The 24951-nt window shown below is 57.1% G+C and overlaps 1 protein-coding gene across 2 annotated transcripts in view; it reads right to left on the minus strand.

Annotated features, from left to right (window-relative positions):
• NHSL3 (NHS like 3) overlaps positions 1 to 24951 on the minus strand; it is a 50791-nt gene that overhangs the window by 19840 nt on the left and 6000 nt on the right. The window contains exon 1 of one of the 2 annotated variants that reach the window (XM_075908636.1): positions 18471 to 18771. The exons of the other annotated variant lie outside the window; for it this stretch is intronic. Within the exon in view, the coding sequence (XP_075764751.1) occupies positions 18471 to 18558 (88 nt within the window). The 5' untranslated portion in view covers positions 18559 to 18771. Of the gene's footprint in view, positions 1 to 18470; positions 18772 to 24951 lie in introns of those variants that run through there. 2 annotated transcript variants of the gene reach the window in all.

The raw sequence follows: 24951 nt of genomic DNA on the forward strand, positions 1-24951 counted from the left end.
CCCCATGGGAACCTCGAGCCAGCCAAAACCAGCCCGCCACACTGAGCTAAAGAATCTCCATCTGCTGTTCACAGTACAGGGCCTATGACACGCAGCGGAGCAGCTGAGATTACATCCACTAGAAGACAATGGCATGCACAAATAAGCCAGGGCATCACACGACTGCTACGTCAAGGGATCCACGCCTGTTTACTGGTTCAATTCCCTGTCTTCAAAGTGAATCTGAATCTAACCGCATGCAAAGACCTAGTGGGACAGACAGCGGACCCTAGTGGACGGAGCTAGGATCCAGGAGACCTAGGTTCTATTCCTGGCTCTGTCACTGGCCTGCTGGGTGACCCCGAGCAAGTCATGTCTCTCTGTACCTCAGTTTCCCCATCAGTAAAGTGGGGATGACGACACCTTCTTTGTAGACCACTCTGAGGTCTCCTGATGCACAGCGCTGTAAGAGGTGGGCATTATTGTTATTAACGCTGGGTCCCCAGAAAACAGACACGTCCCCCCCACACACACACACATTCTATCAAAGCTCGGTTATTTTCCAACGGGCACAAATCCCATTCTGTCTTGGGGGCAGCGCCTCCTCCTGCAAAGCCCCCTCCCCGAGGCAGGTGGCGAGCAGGCAGTGCCGGGGCGGGGAGGGGAGCAGGGCGATTACCGGGCTCAAGAAAGGGCTAATCCCTTGGAAAACGAGTGGAATTCTTTTGATTCCCACCCTCGCTGCACTGGGATTGCGGACAGCCAGTGAGAAAGGAGTCCCGGCAGCTCCAGGGGAGCATGGGACCGGCAGGGCCCTCCCTGGGTAGCGCTGGAAGTGGGGTGGGGGATAGATCTCCCTGCCTTCGCTGGGGCCCCCCTCTGGCCCCTTTGGAGCTCCCTAAGCCGCCCCAGACAGGAGGCCGCTGATCCCTGGCTCGTGCTTTGCAGGCAGCCTCCAAACGTGTGCTCTGCAGGAGGGTTCCCCAAACTCTCGCCTGGCTTCCTCCTCCAGGGAGGAGACGCCTCCGACACCTCCCGTTTCCCCTCCCCCGCCAGCGCCAGACTAGTGTTCTGGCGCGTAATCGCCCCCGGGAGACAGAGCTGCAGACCGAACGGAGCTACCCAAAGGCTTCGCGCTGGAGTCCGCGTGCAGACAGACCGTGTGGACAGGCAGCCCTCCCTTAGCCTGGCCGCTCTGCAGGGCAGGGCCTGCGCTTCCCACGCATGCAGACAGCGCCTTCCGGGCTGTGGGCGCCACCCGCGAACACGCAGCCGGAGCCACCGTCCGCCAAGCGGCATCGTGCACGGAACAACTGGCGTCCAAACGGGGCCCGTGCGGGGCTGGTACATGGCCCGGCTGGCGTCTCTCCAAGATGTTTCCCCCTCGCCACGCTGGCCGTGCGCTCGGCCCCCCCCCCCCGGCCAAGCCAGACACCAGGGCCGGATCGGGCCCTGCTAGATAAACACTCGCACAAGGGGGCGGGTCATGGGAGCCCCGGTGTTTTCACGCTCGTTAAAAGGGCTGATCGTGCAGAGAGTCAGGGCCCACGGGCCGTGTTCAGTGCTGCCCAGCGCCTCTCGAGCTGCGGCTGCCACACAGCACAAGCCATGACGCAGGCCCCGGCGAACGGCGGGCGCCGCTGCCAACAGGGATGCTGCCCCGGGGCCGTCCGGCGCTGCAGGGCAGCCGCAGGGAACCCCGCGTGGGAAAGGGGCTCATGTCTTGTGGCGCCACCGCGGGAGAATTCAGCTCCCCTGGCACCGCCTGCACGGGAGACCCGCACTGGCGGCAACACCGGGCGCCGATTTCCCTCCGCAGCCCGCTGTAGGGCGACCCCTGTTCCGGTTTGGCCGGGACCGTCCCTTTGTTAAGCCCAGTCCCGGCGCTTTTGGCAGAAGTGGCATTTGCCCTGGCTGCTCCTGCCCGCCAAGTTTAACTAAGTTGCCAAGAGCGAACGGGACGAATGCCCCCGCAGTCCGAGAACAGTGGGGTGCCGGGAAACATGCCGGGGCAGCGAGCAGTGACGTCAGCCCCAGCTTCTGGGGGGGCAGGGCTTGGGCCAGCCCCCTGCGGTGCCCCGTTTTCCCTTTGGGAAGACGGTCGCCCGACCGGCGTGCCAGCAGCGCACAGAACGCTTTGGCATCCACCCACTTTCCCTTGCTCCGGCTGAGTCACCGAACCATCCCAGCAAACGCCGTCAGCTGGGCTCGCTAACAGGCCCCGGTGCAGAAAGGCCCCGACGCGCACGCTCAGGGCTAATCCCACGAGCGGTGCACTTGCACTTCAGGGGCATTCTCGGGAGCGCTGTGCTGAATCGGGCCGGCAGCTCCAGGAGGAAACACAGAGCGCGGGCGCCGATCTGCAGGGAGGCAGCCCCATTCCCGCGCAGGGCTCCCCGGTGCTCTGCAAGCCTTACTGGACGCACCTCGGAAGAACCCCGCCCCGCCACCGGAACGCAGCCAGCTCTCGAGTGCAGCCCGGCAGGCGCCGGCGCAGTCACACGAGTGAACCGCAGCAGCTTTGGACAGGAAGCGAAGGCGAGCGTTCTACCCACCTAGCGACACGGCCAGGAACACCCCTTCCCTCGTAGGCAGAGCCGTGAGCTGGGTAATAACCACAAAGTCAGGATCAGTGTTCCCTCTAAGCTGAGCACTGGGGCGGCCGCCCAAGAGAGATCCAGGTGCCGCCCAGCTGCTTGGCAGAGCGCCCTCAGCTGACCACAGCCAGCAACATGTGTTTCTATTGGTGGTGCACATCTATGCATGCCTTGGCGCACAGAACAATATTTATTCTGCACATAAATGGAAAATCTTAGAGGGAACATTGGTCAGGGCCTCGGCTTTACATCTTATTGGACAGGGGAGGCTCAGAGCATGGGTTTCCAGTTTTCTCTCGGTACCTTACATGGCTCCTAGAGTCTCATCTGGCCACAGCTGCCCTTTCTACTACACCCAGAAAAACAAGGGTTGGAGGTGTGGCCGTACCAGCAGACTGCATTCACCTACAGCCCAGCTAGAAACACTTCAGGATAGAATCCCAGCTCCGCTCTCTGGAAATGGACCAGCAAGATGCAGAAGCAGCAGCAGAAACTCAGCTTACGGGGAAGACACGTGGGAGACTTTAATAGAAGCTGCTGATTTCTCCCGGCTGAGGAATTTAATCCAGCTGCAGCCTGCACTGGTAACAACTTGTCCAGATGTAACCGGCATCTCACTCTCCGTACATCCTTGGTGAATTGCCCTGGGCTTGCTACACTGAACGAGCTCTAGGTCAGAGCGCCGTGGGTCTGGTTCGCATGAGCTCCCAGACTGGAGGCGCAGGAGCAGAAAGAGAGAGGAGGAAATCTTGGCCACTCCATGCTGGAAGGTAGCGTGGGAGCAGCCTCCTTGGAGTGGATCCAGAGGCCAGTAGCTCAGGCAAGCCACCACTGACTGCAGCAAGAGCTTGGACTGAGAAGGATTCGGGGGTCTGGCCCCACCCCTAAAGTACAGGGGCAGAAGCCCCCTTCTGGGAAACGCCACCGTGGGGAGGGTGTGAAGAGAGCCCCAAGAAACTGGTTTTAAAAGCCAACTTTGTAACAACTCTGGAGTCTCGGATAGACACAAACCCAAAGATTCCCTCTTCACCTGGGACTTTGGCTCTCGCTTCTGAACCAAAGGAAGTGCAGGCGCAAACAAAGAGATTCCAACATCTTAGCTACCCACACAGGCCCCAAACATTGCCAATGACCCCTCTGCAGGCCACCCAGCCCACCAGGCGCATGACCCGCCCGAGCGGGACAAAAGCACCTTAAGGCCTCTACTGTCGAGTGCGGCAGGCAGCTATTTTGGGCTCAGCTCAGTGCAGACTGTCACAAGGGTGCGCGCACCCACTGGGCCTCTCCCCTGAAGGCTTTACTTTTGTTCTTTCTTGTTTGCGGTTATGCTTCATCTAAAAGAAAAGACATTCAGGCTGAAATCGGTGTGTGTGTTTGGGAAACATATTGCTCCAGTTAAGATAGGGTTACCATATTTGAACTTTCAAAAAAGAGGGCGCTCCTGAGAGGGAGTATATCTGTATCAGTATCTGCCAACTCACGGTGTATTAATGTGTTATATAATATACACGGAGTGTCCTCTTTTTTTTGAAAGTTCAAGTATGGTAACCCTAGTTAAGACATCCTCAGCCCCTCCTTTGTGTTAACTAAAGTTTTGCCCAAGATCACAGCATCAGAAAAACTGGGAAAATCTTAAGTATTGCTTTTAAAAGAAGTTATTTAATAACCCAAAATATTAAAGGAGGGAAATTTTGCCTACACCCCCTCCACGACTGCGAAGAGATCACACAGAAACGATTGGTTTGGACCACAGATGGGAGAAGGAGAAGAATCGTCCATTCCTCTAGCTCTTCTCGGGCAAAAGGCACTTTCCTGACTGTACCAAGGTAGTTATAAACCACCAACAGGAATAATTCCATCCACCACTGAAATGCAGCTGTTTCTGGGGTGGAGCGTGGAGAATCCACAGGAGAATCCAGTAACATGGGGAATTTGATTCTCATAGCTACCCAGAGTGCACAGCGACAGCGGGAGGATGCTCTCAGAGGCATCCAAAGGCCTGCCAGGAATCCTGCACTGACTTTAACCCCAAGAATTCCTGCCTGCGACAGTCATTGAGGAGCAGAGAGAAATTCCGCTTCCAGGCCATTTCTCCCTCATGGCCCATCCTCAGCACAGTAGGTTGCCAGGTGTCCGGTTCTCACCTGGACAGTTCGGTATTTTGGCCTTCTGTCTGGTAAAAAAAAAATTCTGTTTTCCTCGGACGGAAGACAGTGGCGTCTGCGAGGGCGGGGGGGAGTGAGGAGCGCGGTCATTCAAAGGCGCAGTGACTTTTTTTTTTTTTTTTTGGCTCAACCAACTTTTCCTGCCTGTTCGGGATTTTTTTGTGAAGGTATCTGGCAACTCTACAGCAGAGGTAGGCAACGACCCAGGCTACCATGCAGGGCTAAGAAAGCAAAGAGCAGAAGCTGCAGGTCGGCTTGAGAGGTGTCCAGATGGCCCTGCTGGCAAGCGCCCCCAACACGAGTGAGCGCCGTGTCGTCACAATGAGATGGAGCCAGCTGCAACCGAGTTGCTACTCCGTGCAAATCAATTGGGATTCTCTGCTACAGCCACGGAGCTTGCACACGCAGACGGCCACCAGCGCCAGGCGGGCGACCCGGGCACATCAACCTCAGCCTCCGCGGCGTGGGCAGGGGCAGCTCCGTGCACGACAGGACCACACGGGCCGAGAAGCTGCCTGCTAGGTCTGGAGAAGGTGCCATGGATCCTAGCCACTGCAGCGCTGGGCCAACGGCAGTGGGGCGTGGGGGCTGCACCCCATGCAGGGGGACGACGAGGCTGCTCTGCGGATCACCCCAGGGAAAGAGGATCCCTGTGAGTTCCGGCCCCCGCTCGTCCCTTCCAGGAGTCTGGGCTGAGGAGAGTGTCAGGGCTTTGTCAAGTGAGATCCAGAGCCAGGACAGCAGGTCAGAACTGGGATGACCTGGAAGGGCGCTGGGAGCCAGGAGCTGGCACGGGCATTGCTCAGGGAGGGGGCAAGGGCTCCTCCCAGTCCCACAGCTGCACGGCCTGTCTTGGGGCAGCGCTGCTCGCTCAGGGCTAACCCGTGGTGACAGGAACTTCCCATTTTTGACAGGTCCTGTCCGGGGTCCCTGCTGGCTCTTTCACGAGCTCCCTGCTGGCTTTTGCCACCGCTCAGTGAGCTCTTGCTGGAGCCCTGCGCCAGGACGCCCCCGCTTCCCTTCCCCTCCGGGGCTAACAACACAAGGGCTCGCTCTGCATTTCTCTAGAGCAGGGGTGGGCAAATACTGGCCCATGGGCCAGCTCCTGGTGGGCCCCCACCGCTCTATTTACCTGCACAGCTGCAGGTATCAATGATCACCCCTCCCATTGGCTGTGGATCACTGTTCCCAGCCAATGGGAGCTGCGGGAAGTGGTGTCCCACTCTTGAGCTGCTTCCCACTACTCCTATTGGCCAGGAATGATGATCTGCAGCCAATGGGAGCTGCAGGAAATGGTGTCCTGGGCCGCGACACTTCCTGCCTCTCCCATTGGCCGGGAATGACGATCTGCAGCCAATGGGAGCTGCGGGAAGTGGTGTCCTGGGCCGCGACACTTCCTGCCTCTCCCATTGGCCGGGAATGACGATCTGCAGCCAATGGGAGCTGCGATGACTGGCACCTGCGGCCGTGCAGATGAATACAGCAGCGACGGCCCGCCAGGTTATTGCCCCTCCCTGCTCTAGAGGGGCCCTTCAGCAAAGCAGCCACCACTCCGCTGGGCCGGAGCTCTCTGTGCTCTGCGGCTTTCGGGGGGCTTAGTCCCCGGGGAAGCCTGCCAACCTCTCTCAGCCACCTCCACAGCAAGGCCTCATCGTGTCTGCTCCCTCTGCTCCCAGCGGTCAGCCCCCTGCCGCCACCACGGACTCACAGGAGACAAAGGGAGGGCAGGGCAGAGGGGGTGACTAGCCCAAAGGGGTGGAGACGGGGAGCAGCAAGGGCCCGGGAGATTAAAGGAGAGGGAAAACCAGCCTGTCTTTCTCCGCAATGCTCAGTGCAGGGAGCTAGGCCTCTCCCTTCCACTTCTGCCCCATCCCCCCGCCCAGGACATGAGATGCTGCCTGCAACCTCCCCGGTGAGCTGGCATGGCAGGCAGAGCCGGGCTGTCACTCACACACAATCCCTCCAGGGCTTGCTTCCGGGGCAGGCCTTACTAGCCGGGGGGCCTGCAGATGGGCTCCCGTGTGCAAGCAGCGTGTCTGTGTGTCTGTTTTCCTTCCGCAGCCTTGGGGAGCCCCTAGGACCCTGCAGAAAGCCCAGCGGGAAATCTATAAAGCTAAGGAATCCCCCAGAGCCGAGGTTCCCCACCCCCCTACTCCCCGCCAACACGCTATAAAAATTCCACAGCCCAGCAGTCGCTGGTTTTCTGCATATAAAAGCCAGGACCAGCATTAGAGGCAACCGCCCGAGGCTCCACGCCCCAGGGGTCCCCACAAAGCTACGCTGCTCAGGCTACGGCTTCAGCTCCAGGCGGCAGGACTGGGAGCCGCAAGTTTCAGTCCCACGCATCCGGGCGTCAGGGTTCTGCCCTGGACCTCCGCAAGTCTAACACTGGCCCTGCTTGGTGGTCCCCCTGAAGCCTGCTCGCGGCCCCCCCAAAATTGCAAATGAAGCACGGATTTGAATTTCCCGTGCTTTATTTGCATAATGGTGTCCAGGCGCTTTTTCGAAATACCCTATTTTTTTAAAAAAACACCATCTAGATGGGGTTCTTTCGGGAAAAAAAACCTTTCTTTCGAAATAACCCTGACTCCTTAAAAAATGAGGTTTACGGGTTATTTCGAAAGATGTTTTTTTTTTTTTCCAAAATAACCCGATCTAGACAGTGGGGGGGTTTTCGAAAGAGGGGATTTCGAGAAAGCACCCTGACGCCATTATGCAAATGAAGCCCGGGAAATTCAAATCCACGTTTCATTTGCAATTTCGCTCGGCTGCTTTTGCATGCCTCTCTCGAAAGAGGACTGCAGCTTAGACATACCCCTAGGGTCTAGTGCCTGGTGATTCCTGGGCAAATCACTGAGGCCTAATTTTGAGTGTCCACTGCAGACACCTCGTGCCTGACACGCAGAGGCCTGAGCACGGCCAGATCTTACTGGCTGCAACGGGCAGCGAAGGAGGCTTTAGAGCCCTGCAAATTCGCGGAGATCTCCGCGGCCCATTGTGGTGGATACACATCGGCGCAGGACTCTAGCGATTTGACAAGGCCTGCGACCCGGCCCTGTTTCTCCTCGGCCCCGTCCGACTCAGCGCCGACTTAGCTTCAACAGGCGTAAAAGACAAGTAAGGCAGCCAGGTTCCTAGAGCAGGACCAGGCTTGGCCCAGGGGGCTGAATCACAAGCACGTCTCTCCCCCCCTTTTTAAACAGTCTCTTCTATTTGTGAAAGGAACTTGTCTGGACTCCAAGCCCTTGTTGTTCTGTGTCTCTTGCATCCGGATTTGCATCCTTCTGGCACGCGGCCGCAACGGGCTCTCTCAAGGCCAAGCAAAAAAGTGCAACGTTATTTCAGGTGGCCTAGCAGCAGCCCGCCTTACAGCTACAGAGGCTATTGGCAAACCCTTTATTTCCCAGGGCTTGCAACCTGTCCCACGCCTCGCTGGGCAGAGAGGTTCAGAGACCCACCCCTCAGCCCAAGAAATCTAACAACGCACAGATAAGCCAGGTTCCCATTTCTAACCCCCACGCAGAGGGAAATCTACAGCGATTGCAACACACACACCTGCTCGGGATATGGCCCCGCATGGAAAAACAACCTGGGTGTTTGTTTTCTCCAACCAGTTCCCTCTGCACACATGGAAAGCTACAAAGGAAAAGTCCCTGATGAAACTCACTAGAGGAATAACTATCCTGGAAAAGACTGCCATCCAGTCTAGCAGCTTGTCTCTAGCACCAGCTGATTTAAAAGAAGGGAACACGCCTTTTTGTGAAATAGGTGAAAATCCCTTCCTGACCCCAGCTGGTGATCAACATGTGCCCTGAAGCTTGAGGACTGGAGACCCCAGGGAATGTCATCCAACAGCCAAATATCACAATATTTAGCAATCGTCTGCCACCCCCCCAGAAGGCCGTGAAAGCCCTTCACTAACGTTTAGGGATAAATTCGCCCCATATACCGGGGAGGAACATGCCGTTACATTAGGATCCCCAATTTACCGAACACGATGGAGACAAGCTGAGAACAGAAACGCTAAGTGACTTGCTCAAGGTCACACAAATGTCAGAACCCTGGTTTCCCAAAGTCCCGTTGCATGCTCTGGCCACTAGGCAACCCTGCCTCCCTGTGAATATTCCTACGTTGTACGTACAGCTTCCACCGGTTACTTACACGCCGAATACAACAAGTCCATGACCACAAGAGCAACAAGGAGTTACTCTAGCAGCTCCTCGATCTCCACACATCAACTGCAGGAAGTGTTGAGCACAGAAGTGTAACTCCAGGGCCCGATCCTACAGTGCTAGCTGAGGCAAAGCGCCAATGGGAGTCAGGCCCCAGCCCCAAGGGAGTCAGGAGCACATGCAATAACTCAACGACTCAGCCTTTCACATTCGGGGCACATGTTCCACACGGCTCCAGCACCGGGGTTAGAACAGCTGACTCTGTGCCTCCGCTCTCCCCAGCTCCCCTTAATATTGCTGCTCCATTCCATCAGTAACCGGCCTCACTCCTCCTCCGAACACACCCCACCCTCTGCCCCAGGCCTCCGCCTGCGCTCCTGAGAAAAGCTGCCCAACAGGTTTTAAGGTAAACACAGATTTCCTCTGGAGCCAGAACCCTGCAGGAGGAGCCCAGGCCCTGGCGAGCAGAGAGGGGAGAGGAGAGGGAAGAGGCAGCACTTGGCAGGCAGACCCCTTCAGACTGGGATGAGCTTGGCCCAGGTCAGAGCACAGATGGGGCCAAAGTGGCCAAGTCAGCTCAACTCAGCGTGCTGCCCCAAGTGCTGCCAGTGACCAAGCATGCGGAGGCAGGGCTGGACCCCGGCACCCGTGCGGTGCCAGAGGACGCTGTGTTGCCGGAGGTGCTGATGGGGTCAGGAGCCCAGGAGATTACATGATACGTTTTTCGACCGGTGTAGGTCCATGTCCCCCCCCCCCTCCCAAGCTAATGCCGATATTCCAGTTTCCTTTCCGGCTGGATGCATTGTTCTCCTCCTCTTCCATCCTCACCTGAAGCCTTGCTCTGCGCCACCCCAGAGCTGGCTGCATTTCAGCTACAGGGGAAACAAGTCCCGTGTTGCAGTGGGAGGAATGCGAGCTGCTCTGTGAATTTCAGGTACTAACGAGCAAGCTCAGCGATTGGATTCCCTCCACCTGCTTCGCACAGGGAGGGAGGCAGGTCACAGATATAAGCGCATGACCTGGCACATCCTTCCACGTGCCGGCACTTCACCACACAGCCCGCAGCAACCACGCCTGTTCCCCGAGCATTGAGCCCCCAGGCAATCAGGACTCCGTTACCCCTGCTGACACGCCCACGTCCAAATGCTCATCACGAACGGCCTGCCACACAGGAAGGCCCTGCCACCCGCACCTCAGCCCCACCCCGCCTGCTCCTGGGTCGGACATTGCAGCGTTATTGAGGTGGGGGCTCCTGCTCTCCCTGACCCCCGGGGACGCCAGCTGTACAGCCCTTCTCTCCAGGGGCACCCCGTGATGAGAAAGAGCCTCCACCGCTGCGGCGCGCTGCTTTCCCAGCCAGCGGGCAGAGGCAGCGGAGAAATGCAAGAAGGGGTGTGACAGGCAAAACCCCAGCCCTGAGCAAGGGCTGCGAGCAAAGCCCCCGCTGAGGCAGCTCTGCTAACGAGGGCCCAGCTGGGGGCTCCTGGGCTGTGTCTACACTCGCCGCTTCTTGCACAAGAAATATGCAAATGAGGCTAAGCGTGGAATATCGCCAAGCCTCATTTGCATACCTAATGAGCCGCCATTTTGGCAGAAGAGGCTCTTGCACCAGAAGGAGCGTCGACACGGCCCCTTCTTGCGCGAGAAAACCCCTCCTGCGCAACGCCGCTATTCCTGAAAATAATCGGCGTAGCGGCGTTGCGCAAGAGGGGTTTTCTCGCGCGAGAAGGGGCCGTGTCGACGCTCCTTCTGGTGCAAGAGCCTCTTCTGCCAAAATGGCGGCTCATTAGGTATGCAAATGAGGCTCGGCGATATTCCACACTTAGCCTCATTTGCAAGCCCCGCTCACCAGCCACGCTGTCCGGCGCCCGAACCCGGCTCTTCCAGGTTACAGTCTACTCCCCGTGGGCATTATTTATCGAGCCCTGCTCATTTGCATATTTCTCCCACAAGAAGCGGCGAGTGTAGACATAGCCCCGGAGGGAGAGAGCGCACTAGGGACCGGGCTGCCAGGGAAGCAGGAGGCTTCCTGAGGATACAGCAGGGCTGGGGAAGGCAGGCAGGGCTGGGGAGCTCTGGCCAAGTCAGCTCCCAGGCTGCAGGGCCTGAAGCAGCCATGCTATGCAGAGGCAGCAGGTCCACACCCCTTTGCCATGGCAGACGGCAGTGGGTCACTGAGGCAAGGTGGGGACAGGGGAGAGGAGGACCCTGGAGGGCACAGCTGGGTAACACCCCCGGGAGGGGGCTCAGAGAGACTGGAGTGGGAGGACGCTAGGGTCAAAGAGGAACATGGGGAGATCCCACCGAGAGGGAGGCATCCCGCGAGCTAATTCCCAGGACTGCCAGCCGGCGGCGCCATGCGCTCTGCCCCGCGACAAGGGGCCTGTGGGCGCTGGCTTGCCAGGTGGGGTTGGACGTATTCCTGGAGGGGTCCGCACACGCCATCCTCTGTCAGTCACGATTCATCGTCCCGGAGGCTGCAGGACGACCGGGGTGGTTGGCAACCCGAGGACGCGCCGCCCACGGCTCCTTCCGGAACCAGGTGGTGGTAGGACCGGAGGCGGGAGCACAGCGGAGGCGGAAGTGAGGGAGGCTAGTCCCGGGGAGCTGCTCCCCCCCACGCACCTCGCCTGCCTGTGACCTCAAAGAGGCAGAAGCTTGTGCAGCTGTGAAATGGGGAGTCCCGACACCCCTCTTGAGAAAGGAGGCGGCGGGGTCCTCAGGGCAGGACGGTCAGAGCTCCACGCTGGGGGTCACAAGGGGTCGCAGATCTGGCAAACGAGCCGGGACGCTGAGGGGCCGCTGCCAGCACGGTCTGGCCAAAGTAGGTTTGGAGAGATGGTTGGTTACGTCCCACCCTGGAGACCCCGAGAGGCACGGGGGGGCGGGGAGGGAGGCAATCCCAGCCAGCCCTCCGCACCGGGCCGTTCCTCCGCAGTCTGCCGGGCTGCGGGAGACGGCTCAGCTGGACCGGGCCAAGAAGGAAGCGGGGTGAACGTGGAACCCTGCGCCGGTGCCAGCGGTGCACCAGAGACAGCTGAGTCTGCCGGCCATTTTATTGCTGCTGGGTGCAGTTTGGACAGAGGCCACGTTCCGCGGGCCATGACTCAGCGGGCACCTGGTGTGCCCATCCCGATAAGGACGCGATAAAGCGCTCTGGTCTCCCTGGAGTTCAAGGCCTTGCCGGGGGAGAAGGCGCTGCACCCCACGGGGCGAGGAGGGGGATTCGCCCCAGCGCTGGGACGCAGAGTTCCCTCTGGCCTGGTTTCCTCCGAGTCGGAAGAGCGGTGGGGGATGGCCGGCCAGGCATGGAGCAGGGTCATGAGAACACAGCGTCCAAGCACAGACCCGGTGTCAGGGGGGGAGAGAAGGATCAGGCTACAAGTCGGGGACAGCCCCCCGAATCAACCCAAAGAGAACCCTGCTCTCGCGATTCCGCCTCACCCCCTATCTTCTGGCCCACCCTTCCCTGCCTTGGAGGCATCCCCCTGCTGCTGCCCGCCCACGGGGACCAACGGGAAATAGCCGCCCTGCTGGGGAGGTGTTCAAAGCAGCCGCAAACCTACCGGCAGCCTCTGCTGCTCCCGCCCCGGCTCTGCACAGTAGAATGACGCCTGGGTCGGAGCCGCTCCTGCCCTGAGCATGGCCACGCAGCCGTGAAACTGACTAGATCCTCCCGGTCCCGATGGCTTCCTGCTGCCTCTGGCTTGGCCCCACGAGCGCCGTGTCCAGGAGCAGGCGGCGCCGGTGTCCATCCATGGGGGAGACGGAAAGCAGAAGAGGAGGCGGGGGGAGGGCAGGGAGGAGTGAGGAATCGGGAGAGGAAAGGTGAAGACAGAAGAAACCCCACAGAACGGAGCAGGGATGCCCCACGGTGCTAGAGGAGAACCGGAGCTGCACTGGCTGGTCACGGGTTGGGGGCTGAATTTGGACCCTCCGTCCCCAGGGTCGTAAGAACCACCCAGCATTCCCCCGAGCCCCTCTACACTCCCCCGGACCCCTCTAACTGCAGGGGGAGCAGCGCCCAGGTCTCCCGCAGCGCCCAGATGGGGACGTCCTGTCCAAAACGCCCTCTCTGCCCCAAGAAAGGGGGAAAGGCTGAGCCACCCAGGGAGCGAAGCACCGGGCGCTGGGGACACATGGCGGAGACGTGGGGTCAGCGGGATGGAAGGAGGCTCAGACGTTTCCTGTCGAGGGAAAGATTCTCTCCAATGTATTGGGCTGCTGGTCCGATCGCCAGTGGTAATTAACCACCCTTCCCCCCATTTGAAAGGCTGGGGGATTTCCTGACCACACACAGGGACTGTGATTAGGTGCCCATCTGGCAGAGAGGACTCCACTCCTGGCTTTCATCTCATCTCACAGGTGGGGGGGTGTCCCCAGTCCCCAGCAGGACTGACTGTCTGGCCCCAGAAGCCGCCCCCCCTCTGCTCCCCGCGGGGTTTCCTCCTGCCGCTCCCCGCACACGCCCTGCCCCCAGCCTGCTGCTCCCAGCCACACGCACCCACAAAATGCTGCAGCGACACCGGGCAAATTCTTTCACTTCGCGGCCTCCGTCCCGTTCCCATGGAGCCGGGCAGAGAACAAACCGAACGTGTTCTATGTGTTCTCAGCACCTTCCGCCGGACGCCCCTCCCCCTGGCGCCCCCCCTTCTCCCTCCCCCACTCCCTGGCCACCCCCCACTCACCCCAGCATTTGTAATGGCCCCATCACTGTAGCACCTCACTCCTCCTTTCTGGTGACCCTCGGGGAGCCTGCCCCGTGCGTCTTCCCCCATGCCCAGCAGGGCCTAACCCAGGAGTTCATGGAGCGCTCAGCACCGTAGCACCAAGGCACCGAAGAGGAGGAGGCTCCCCCAGAAGCATCAAACAGAGCCCCCCCTCCCTGGATATTCTTTGAAAGGTCTCAATTCTCTGGGTCCTAATGGCGCCCCCCCCGCCACACACACACAGAGTCTGGCACCTGAGGCAGTCACCTCAGTTCACCTCATGGTAAGGCCAGCCCTGGGTCTTAGCATCAGAGCTGGAGATGTGTTAATTTGACTCCCAAGTCCCAGACCTCCAGGAGATGCTGACAGTATCCCACAATGCACTGCGAGGGTAAAACACCCCCGAAGGCAGCCCAGAATCTTGTGCCAGCTTAAACAGTGGGGTGGGTACCCCCTCTTCCGGGATAGTCACAGCAGGAACGCTCAGACCGAAACCCCCTCAGGTAAACAAGCCCTCACCCTGCAGGGCCAGCGGAGAGGAACAAAGCAGAAAACGCAACGCACAGGAGAGGGGGCTGCACTTCTATTGTTACATTTAAAAAATACCGGTGACAATAATTCACCACGTTCTCCCTGGAGGGAATGTGTATGTCTAGATGGGATGCTCCATTTCAAACTGGAATTAATTCAGGGCCCTTCTGGCTTTATAAACTACGACTTTCCACCTCCCTCTAGCCACCCAGAACAGAAATTTACCCACCGGGTATGTCCCCTCCACTGGGTGTTACCGGGAGGTCTCACAGCCTCTTGGAAGAGAAATACAGGACAATGGGAATACAGCCTAGCCAGCCTGAAAGCAGACTGACGTAGAGGAGTAGCCACAGTGTCCGTGTGGTTTAGAGCAGCGTGTCTCAACCTCTCCATGGCGTAACCTTGTCTTACAACAGAAAATAGCTTTGGGGGGTCTTCACGCAGCCAGAAAGAAGAGGGGCTATTTGAGAACCCACAGTCTAGAGGACAAGGCACGGCATCAGCACCAACTCCTGCGTTCCAATCCTGGCTCTGCTACCGACTCCCTGCATGACCTCGGGCTACTCACGTGACCGTGCGGTGCCTCAGTTTCCCCATCTGTAAGACACCAACTTGTCCCCCCTGTGAGTGTGAGGGTTACTGAGTCACTGTTCTACAGAGCGAGCAAGTGCTAAGCATTGTTATTCCACCTGCCTGCCTTTGTTTCCCCAGGTGACACCCGGCCCCCTCTCTGCTCTCCTTCGAAGTGAGCTCAGAAAGGAAGGAACGCTGGGCCTGTGCCCTTTTTTTTCCTTCTTTGTGAATGAGAATGAAGGGGGGAAAAGGTTTCCCAAAGAGACTCTTCAGGGGCTTTTTGCTTTGGTTAATATCCATTTAACTTCAACAAATAATTAACAGTTTGAATAAAGGCAGCCTTTGTTACAGACTCAACACCCCCCCTCCAACTGAGGGAAGGCACCCCTCAGACCTCCCAGAGGGGCCCAGCCAACCCTGGCTTGACTTCCCTGATCTCTAGGGTACAAGCCCAAACCTTCACAAGCCTTTGTCCCCCTCCACAGAGCAGCCGGGACGGGCACGGCCCCATTCTTGCTGGGCCCTTGGCAGGTCACCTTTAGGCCAGGCCGGGGGGGTTGCTTTGCTTTGCCACTCCCTCAGCCTGTGCTGACAATTCTGAATCCGGGCCCGGTGCTTATTTACACTGCAGACAGTCTGGCTAACCCAGTCCAGCCACACCCAGGCAATCTGCTGACAGCATGAAGCGCTGCGATGAAGTGTGGCCGGACAGTGAGTGGTAACGGCAGGGCCTATTAGCAGGAGCCCCTGGCCAACCAGGTCTCCCATAGGAGCAACCCCCCCAAAACACTCTCTCCGTCAGACCCAGCAAATCCTAGAACACTAGCACTGGAAGGGACCTCGAGAGGGCATCGAGTCCAGTCCCCTGCCCCCATGGCAGGACCCAGCACTGTCTAGACCATCCCTGACAGGTGTCTGTCTGTCCAGCCTGCTCTTGAATATCTCCAGTGTTGGGGATTCCACAACCTCCCTGGGCAATTTATCCCAGTGTTTCACCACCCCGACAGTTAGGAATTTTTCCTAATGTCCAAACTTAACCGCCCTCACTGCAGTTTAAGCCCATTGCTGCTTGTCCTGTCCTCAGAGGCCAAGGAGAACAAGTTTTCTCCCTGTGACACCCTTTTAGATACCTGAAAACCGTTCTCGTGTCCCCCCTCAATCTTCTCTCTTCCAAACTAAACAAGCCCAATTCTTTCAATCTTCCCTCATAGCTCATGTTCTCTAGCCCTTGAATCATTCTTGTTGCTCTTCTCTGAACCTTCTCCAGTTTCTCCACCTCTTTCTTGCAATGCGGTGCCCAGAACTGGACACAAGACTCCAACTGAGGCCTAACCAGCGCAGAGGAGAGCGGAAGAATGACTCCTCGTGTCTTGCTCACAACACTCCTGTTAACGCAGCCCAGAATCATATTTGCTTTTTTTGCAACAGCATCACACTGCTGACTCATATTCATCTCATAACCCCTAGATCCCTTTCTGCCGTGCTCCTTCCTAGACAGTCACTTCCCATTCCGGAAGAAAAAACAGGATTTGTCCTTTTCATATGTGTTCATTATTTTCAGGAATAACGGCGTTGCGCAAGAAGGTTTTTCTTGCACAAGAAGGGGCCGTGTAGACAGCTCCTTCTGGCGCAAGAGCCTCTTCTGCAAAATGGCGGCTCATTAGGTATGCAAATGAGGCTCGGTGATATTCCACGCTTAACCTCATTTGCATATTTCTCGCGCAAGAAGCCGTGAGTGTAGACATAGCCAGAGAGTGCTCCAGAACAGCGTTTCTCACCCACTGGTACGAGTACCATTAGACATACTTGACAGAAGTCTGGGGGGTAGATCAACACCACTGAAAATTGAAGAAAACTGAATTTTTCTTTTAAGTTTTACAGCGCTTTATTATTTTTGTACTTTTTACTCCCAAAAATTTCATCGCCCACCTGGCTACGATTAAGTTCTTTAAACAAATGTGTTGCAATGGTAGAAAAAAAATGTGTGTGTCTGAAAACTGTAGGTACTGGGGGTACTTATAATTTTTTAAAGGGTACTTTATAATAAAAGGTTGAGAAACACTGCTCCAGAGGCTCCCTTCTCTGATGGTTAGAAGCTTTCTTTCCAGCCATGAGGGATCCCTGCTCAAGCACAAACTGACACACACACCCCTTTCCTTGTTACAAACACACCCCCACACTCCACACTCACACCCCCCCAGAGGGCTGAGGGAACAACTGCAAAGAGAGCAAAACACAAAGGGATTGGCACAGCCAGTTTCCATGCCCGAGCCAGGACAAAACTATCACAAGAACGTTCACGTCACCGATTTCTAGTTCGCTCCAGTTCAGACATTGAACTGATGGGGGACTCTGAGTGGGGGAGGGATGCTCTAGGGCAGGGTGGGGAACCTAAGGCCCCGGCTAGCCTGGATCCACCCCCCCCCCCCCCAGCACTGGGGAGCCTGTACTGGTGCTCCAGCACTCCCCTCCCCTCACCATACCCCCATAGGACTGGAGCACACAAAATCTACTAGTCTGGGCCCCACAAGGCTCTAGGGTGGAAGGGGAATGTGGGGCGTGTCTTTCTGCTTCTCAGTTGGGGGCCACGTCAGTGGGGGGGGGGTTTGCTTCTCACTTGTTTGTGGCCCCTGACTGATTTTTCTGTGGGTCAACAGCCCCCGTCTTCTACTGGTGAGGAATCAAGCCCTGTTTCCCGATACCCGAATCCAACAAGGAGGGAGATGGCCCATTCACCACCCCTTCCCTGGCTCTCTGGAGTTCTTAAACGTTACACACCCGGAACCGGAGCAGAGAAAGCAGGGGAATTTATCCCCCCCCCCCCGCCCCCCCGCCAGCCAGCCAACAATAACCAGGTACTGTTCCGAGTTTCACTTTCTGTCTTCCCCGCATGGGATGAGGCGGGAAAGCATCAGTCAAAGGAAAACCCACTCCTTGTCCTCCCGCTCCGCGTGGTGTAGGTCGGACAGAGACACCCGGAGAGCAAAATCCAGAAATCCGTGCAGTGCTTAATCGGGGGAATAAAATTCCAGGTAAGAACACTGGGTATGTCACCGTACGTCACTTTCTTCCAAGGGTCTCCAGGCACTGTGCAGACAGACATTAAACCTGATGAGGTTTTACAAGATAGGGAAACCGAGGCAGAGCGTGAAGAAAGCAATTTGCTCAAGCCCACACAGCAAGGCAATGGCCATGGTGGGTCTACAACCCCGGGAGTTCTGGCTTCCTGCCGCCCACCCTAACCACGGGAGCGGAGACGGGAAAACAAACCAGTAACCACCGGGAGGGATGTTAATCGCCCTGACGCTGCTGAAAAGCCCCGGCTGCAGAGAGAGAGCACAGTGAGAATCCACCGGGCCCAAGGCAGACCAGGGTCTTGGCAGCCCCACCTCACCCCGGCAGAGCCGGGACCCTCCACCGGCAGCAGACTGCAAAGCTCCGGCAACCTCACACCCGCCCAGGCGCCTTCCAAAAGCCCTGAGGTAACCTGCTCAAAGCCCCCTCCTCACGCAGCTCCACCATGCCACCTCCTCCCCCTCCCCCCCCGGCATGGGCTCAATGCCAGCCCCCGGGCCCGGGCACCCGTCCTGCCAGCAACAGGCTGCGGCTCACGACTGCAGACCTGTATTGTGCGTAAGCCACACCAGCCCTGCCAGAGCTGCCATCCGTGGAGTCCCACCCTCTGCCTCTCCCCCCCCCCTGACTCCCCCAGGCCTCCAGCTGCCTCCTGCCTCAGGCTCCTACCTGTCTTCAGCTTCCCCGCGTGGCCAAAATGCCAGAAGGGCCTGGCCCTGGCGCTCGGGGGGCTCCTCGTGTGGTGCACGTTGCCCATGCTGCCAGCGTGTGCGGGCGGCTCCGTCCCTCCCCCCTGGCAGGGTGCTACATGACTGCACCCAACAGGCTTCGCCTTGGCCCGCTTCCAGCTACAGAGAGACGGCGCTGCGCTCCGGTTCCCATCCCTCCGGCGGCGGTCGAGCCCTGAGCCTCCCACAGGCTGCGCGCTCCCTGAGCCCCGGAGCCAATCGCGGCCGACACAGAGGAGGGGCCTCCGGGAGACTGGCTGGGATCGGTTGTCCGCTCTCACCCTCCCTCCCTCTGCCCCTGCAGCTCTGCTGCCTTCTCTCCCTCTGCTCACCCCGGCCGGTTGGTTACAGAGTCCACGGCTCTGCCGGGGAGCGCGACACAAAGCGGGCGGGTTGGCTTTAGGACTCGGGGGGGGGGCTAAGATCCTGCCCCCCGCTCTGGCTCACATTACATCTGGAACCGTTCCCTCCCCCGTAGCCGGGGTGGGGGCAGAGGTCCCAAAAGCCAGCAGGGTGAGGTGCGAGCAGTAGCAGAGGGGTCCTCGAAAGCAAGTCTCTTAGGCCAGAGCTATACTGCACCCCAAAGGTCGGCTTACGGCAGGCAACGCCACTAACGTAGCTGGAGTCAATGTACCTTAAGCCGAGCTAGGTGCCGGCTCCACAGTGGGAGGCCGACGGGAAAAACTCTCCCATCGACTTCCCTGTCTCCTCACGCACCCTCAGCGTTTGATTTAGTGGGTCTTTACCAGACCCGCTAAATTGAACGGCGGAAGATCGACCGCCACAGCGCTGATCTTCCCACAAGTGGGGACACGGCCTTAATCTTTCTGTGCCTCAGTTCCCCATTTGCACAACGGGCGTGTAGGGAGTCTGAGATGATAAATACATGAAAGGTTGTGGAGCGCTCTGATGCTAGCAAGATGGGGGCCACATAAGTACCCAAGCCAGGTAACTAGGTCTTCTATCCAGACACCCAGCTAGGAGAGCATGCATACCACCCACGTGCCCTTCACAGACGGCCCCTCGCCGGATGCTACAGCAATACAACTTGAGGTGGGATTTGACACAAGATTAAACCGAGATAACTTGCACATGGACACTTACCCTGTTGCCAGCCTGGCTTTGGTCATTCAAAGGGGCAAGTTAAACCAACGTGAACCACATTGACAGTGCAGTCAGAGAGTCCACACCCAAAGCTGCACGGGTTTCAATGAACCGATTTGAGAGTTAACCCAGTTCAGCCTCTGTGCAGGGAAACTGTGAAGGGCACAAATCCAGAAAAGCAGCAAGTCAGATTCAAGGCCTGGCTGAACTGTAGTTCTCCCTCTTGGCTGGCTTCAAAAACGAGGCGGTGTCACCCCGAAGCGCAATGCACATGGGTCATCAGACATCTGGCTAAGGGCAGCCTTGTGGTTAAGACGCAGAACTGGGACTCAGGAGCTGTCGGTTCTATTCCCACCTCTGCCACTGATGCTCTGTGCGACCCTGGGAAAGTCACCACCTCTGCTTCCTGGGTCAGTGGAGTCACTTCTTCCACACACAGCCAGTCTTGCTGGCATAGACTGAAAGCCCGATGGGGCAGGAATGGTTTACTACTGACTTACGGCACTGAACACAATCGGGCCTGACCCTGGCAGACACGTCTGGGTGCTGCTGTTATACAAATAACTAACAGCGCCCGCACTAAAAGGGCCAGTCTGCTTGGGGACCGCGAGATCCCATGGCTCGCTACGCCCTCGTTTACAACACCGACTTCCCACCACCAGAGGACTGGCGCTGAGTTGGGACAGGGCCACGAGACACACGTCTGAGGGTCTGTGCCCTGGGGATGCGTTTTCGCCCAGATTGCAAGGTCACGCCCGCCAGCGAGGGGCCGCTCACGTGGCCGTCACATGCCTCACCGCATTCTCGAGTCTCCGTGGCGTAAGGAAAGGGCTGCCCTGCCTGGTGCCTGCAGGCTGGCTGCGTCTGACCCGGGGACAGTAGCTTCACCGTGGCAAAAGGAAGGAAGCTCCCTCCGCATGACGCAGGAGGGGACTCTCCAGCAGCGTGCAAGAAGGGCGCTGCATGCGCCAGATTTTCCACGACACATTTGCTCCTCTCTTGCCACAGAAAGAAGCAGCCAGTCGGGATACAGGCTGAGCCCCCAGGACAGAAACCCTTCAGAACCCAGACCACAAACACCGGCTCCCCCACGACCCAGAGCCCAGCCTCCGTACACGGCACCCAGCCTCCACTGCCTCTCCTCTCAGTGACTGAGGTACGGGCATGTCCACAGGGCTCAGGACAAGCGCTGAGGCGGGTGCAGAGCCCCAGAGCTGGCCTGAGCCTGGGTTTGCTGGGATTAAGAAGCACCGTGGCCCCCCTGGGCTGGGCTGGCTTATGCGCCTCGTAGAGCTAGTTTGAGACCCTGCTGCCTCTATGGCCCCTTCTGTGTCAAGTGCCTGAGCGTCGCTCTTAGTTACCAGATAGATCGGCAAGAAGCCGCCCCACCTCTCGCCTGGGGAGCAGCCCACTGCCCAATAGCTTACTGTTGGCATTGGACAGAATAGCCCCTGCCCCAGGCTCCACGGCAAAGCCCCCAGCATGGTCTCACCTGCACAGTAGCTACAGCTGGCCACATACAGCCCTGCCTTCGGGGCTCACGTTTCACCACATTCCCCTCAGAACATCCTCCAGCAGCCTGGAGGCCTGGAAGACTCTCGGGAAAGTCACTCCCATCAAGGAGGCCAACAAAACCAGGGGACAGGGCCAGCCAGCAGTACCAGGGGTATTCCTGCCTTGGTGGAAGAAACCCCCTAGGTCAGGGGTGGCCAACCCGTTACAGGCAAAGAGCCAAAATAGTTGTGACTATAGAACAAAGAGCGGGGGGGAAAGCTGTCGAGCCAAAAAAAACAAAAAAAACAAATAAAAAGAAGACTCCCCTTTAAACGGAGCCCCCAACCACGTTTCATCGAGCAAAAAAAAAAAAGACTGCCCCTTTAAGAAACGTGTTTAGAGGCTTTTTGGACATATCAGGCTCCCGCCGGCTTACACCATCTTGAAAATGCCATTTTTAATGGTTGCGCTGGACAGCTCCCCTGCCCTGGGAGCCGTTTTCAGAGGCACAGAGACCATGGGGGCGGCTTCGCGAGCTGCACCCTGAGAGGTGCCACGGGTTGGCTACGGGTGCCCTAATTATTCATCAAGGGTGCCAGATAGGGGGGGTGGGGAGATGGGGAGCTGTTCACCCTCCCGGCGATCAGTCCAAACAGCCTGGGTCGCTAGCCACCAGGAGTTCCCCCTAGTGGGTAATTTAGTGGCCTACATGAAATGAGTTGATGGTCTCAGTCGAGTTCCTGGAAGTGTCTAAATCATGGACCCGACACCAACGGAGCTGCCTGAGAGAAGGTGGAAGAGCCCATAGAGACGGAGCTGCCCTCTTTGCCCCGCAGCTGGTTTCTTCCAGTCAGAACGGATCGGGCAACCAGTGGGAGAACTTGCCCCACCACGCCTAGGTCAGACTTGTTCTGGGGCTAAACCAAATCCCTTCAGTTCCCATCACTGCCAATCTGGCATCTTTCCAATCCAAAATGTTGCCTCTAAGGCCTTATCTACAATGGCACATATTGTCACCAAAACTGTCCTTTGGTGACAAAACAGCGAGAGCGTTTACACTGCCATGCAACTTTTGCTGGGAAAAATACCCAGTTTAGCAACAACAAAAACTTCTAGCCCTGAGAGAGACTTTTGTCTTTTTCTCTCCCCTTACAGTTGACAAAGAGCCAGGGTGGACTTTGTTGTTTGTTTGGTTGAGAGAACTGGCTTCTGCCAGTATCCCACAACGCCTGACCTGATAGCTCTGCTCAGTGTTTTGAGATCTCTGCTGCCCTGCAGGCATGCGCCCCTCCCCTTTCAAAGCTCCAGGAAGTGTCTGACAGTTGAGTGTGCTGCTGTGTTTGGGGAACAAACAAAAAACAAATCATTGGAATGCTCCTGTTTTGCCCTGCTGGGAACACAGACTGTTGCTGCAGAAGGAGGGCTGGAGTGCTAGCAATTTGGCCAAGAAATGTCGACAATGAGAGGCAAACAAACGGGTTGACCAATTTTCACTTTTGGCGACTACTTTTTTTTTGCCAAATCTTCCTAATGTAGACCTAGCCAAAGTATGCCATTTGAGGTTTCAACACTAGTCCCTCAACCTACAGCGCTCTCCTCTGTACTCTGCTGAGAAGGTTTACAATCTCCACCATCACTGTAGCCTAGCTTTTGCCCCATTACACTAATGAGCCAAAGTCCTACGGCAGTGGTGAGCAACCTGGCCCATCTGGGTTCTGCGCATGGCCCACAAGACATTGTATTCACTGTTGCCCAAGCATAGGGTTGCCAAATTGTTCTGGTTTCCATCTGTGGCGTTTTTTTCCCTACCGGTATTACTAACAAGGACCCATGAAGTGAGGTGTGCACTGATTACACACAACAGTGACTGTGAGAGCCGTGTGCTCCCTCTGCAGCCAATCAAAGCGCTGCTATGGTGCAATCGGCACAAATTCTAGGTACGCAAGCACCGTTAGCAAAACTACCCCCTCCCAGGAGACCGTCTTGGTTACGACAATCTTGTGAGCTACTGAGATGAAGGAGGGCCGCTCCCACCGCCCACTCACTAGCCTCGGTTGCCCATCGCTTTCCGACAGCCATGGGACCCTTCTCTCTTGGCAGAAGGAGCAGATAAGCCAGCCCTATGTTTTCTACCCCCTAACTCTCCCACGAACAGACACTGAGCCTGGGCTGCTAAGATCATCTCTAAAAGGGGAAATGGAACTCGGGGAAAAAAAAGGTAACAAAAAACGTTTGAGATCCCAAACCTTCAACAGAAAAAACAAATAACCAGAAGAGTTTCTACTGCCCACGTCCAGGCCCCCAGGTTTGTGTGGGTGTGTTGCTATGACTAAGGGCAGGACTAGCATCCACAACAGTGGAACAAGTTTGGTTCCCTGATCCGGCTGAAGCATTCAGGGGCTCCTCACCTGTAGCAACAGACACACAAAACCCAACGGCTTGAACTCTCGTTTGGCAGGGGGACACATTGCTCAGCTCTTCACCTTTCAGAGATTTCTGTTTCTCCCAGTGCAGGAGTTAAAATCAATGATCATATTGTCTTATGAAATAACATCTCCCTTATGCAGAGAAATCCGATGCCTGCAAAATAGTTTTATCAGTTCTTATGGAACATTATTTGCAAGAGTAATTCTTCCAGTTGTCTCCAGGTGGAATGGCTGTAGCTGGCAGACACACCTCTCTTTGTTTAGCAGAGACGCTTACAGTTTCCAGCTCAGACCAGCCAGTGGATTCCTGTTGTTCAGATTTTCTGAAATGTCACTCTTCGCGCTCTGCAGATTAACAAGTTCATTACCAAATACACTGAAACAATTCCCCTGAGTCTCAGAGGCAGCATGCAGGAATGTCCGCACGGCTGCAGCGCCTTGCTTATTACAGCACAACTCTGAACCCGGGATGATCAATGTCGCTCAATTGAACAGTCGCGTAACCTCAAGAATTCTCATCGGTTAGTCGACTAGTCTATAATCCCCGGGGCGGGGCCGGCAGCCAGTGTGCTCCAGCCTCACTCCCGGGGAGCCCCCTGCTACCCCGCGCTGCTGCCTCTGTATTAGAGGCAGCAGTGCAGGGTGCCAGGCGGGACCTGGTCTGCAAGGGGAGCCAGTTTAAAAACCAGCTCCCCTCGCAGACCAGCTGCCTGTCGCTCTGTGCTGCTACCTCTGATAAAGAGGCAGCAGTGCAGGGTGGCAGCAGCCACAGCAGGGATAGGTCCCGGACCTGTTTCAAGCCAGGACTGAACCGGACTGCTGGCCAGCCTGCTAAAAAATGTACTGGCAAGTGGGGAGTAGGAGAGTTGCGTGTAGTCTATAGCATTAACCTATGAGCTTTTGCTTATTGGTTCATCGGCTACACTATTACATCCCTACTCTCAACCTCTAGCACTAGCCTACAACTGCTGTATCTGCAGAGATCTGGGATGTCTCTATTATCTAGCAACAGATCCAGGAACCTGCAACATTCAGAGTCAGCTCGCTCAACAATTCGCTCTCTCAGCAGTTATCACACAGCAGCATGCATGGACTTTTAGTCCTGACACGGGACTGTGCCGTGAAGCGCTAGAGGTTCCTAGGTGCTGTGCTTTAACCCACGCCTGCATCTTCTCCCAGCACCCGGGAACCTCCACCCCGGGGATGAAGAGCATCTCTGCACCAGGGATCCTCCAATGCAGACAATTAGGTTACATCGTCTCACCATGGCAAACAGCAAACCCAATCATCCATCATTTCAAAGGGCTCTCTCTCCTGGAGTGTACTTAGTATTTTATTTTTAACAACACAGTGAGGAGTCTGGGGGCGGTTGGGTCAAATTCATTTAAAAAAATTAGT

This window comes from Pelodiscus sinensis, chromosome 25, assembly GCF_049634645.1.
Source record: "Pelodiscus sinensis isolate JC-2024 chromosome 25, ASM4963464v1, whole genome shotgun sequence".
Lineage (NCBI taxonomy): Eukaryota > Metazoa > Chordata > Testudines > Trionychidae > Pelodiscus > Pelodiscus sinensis.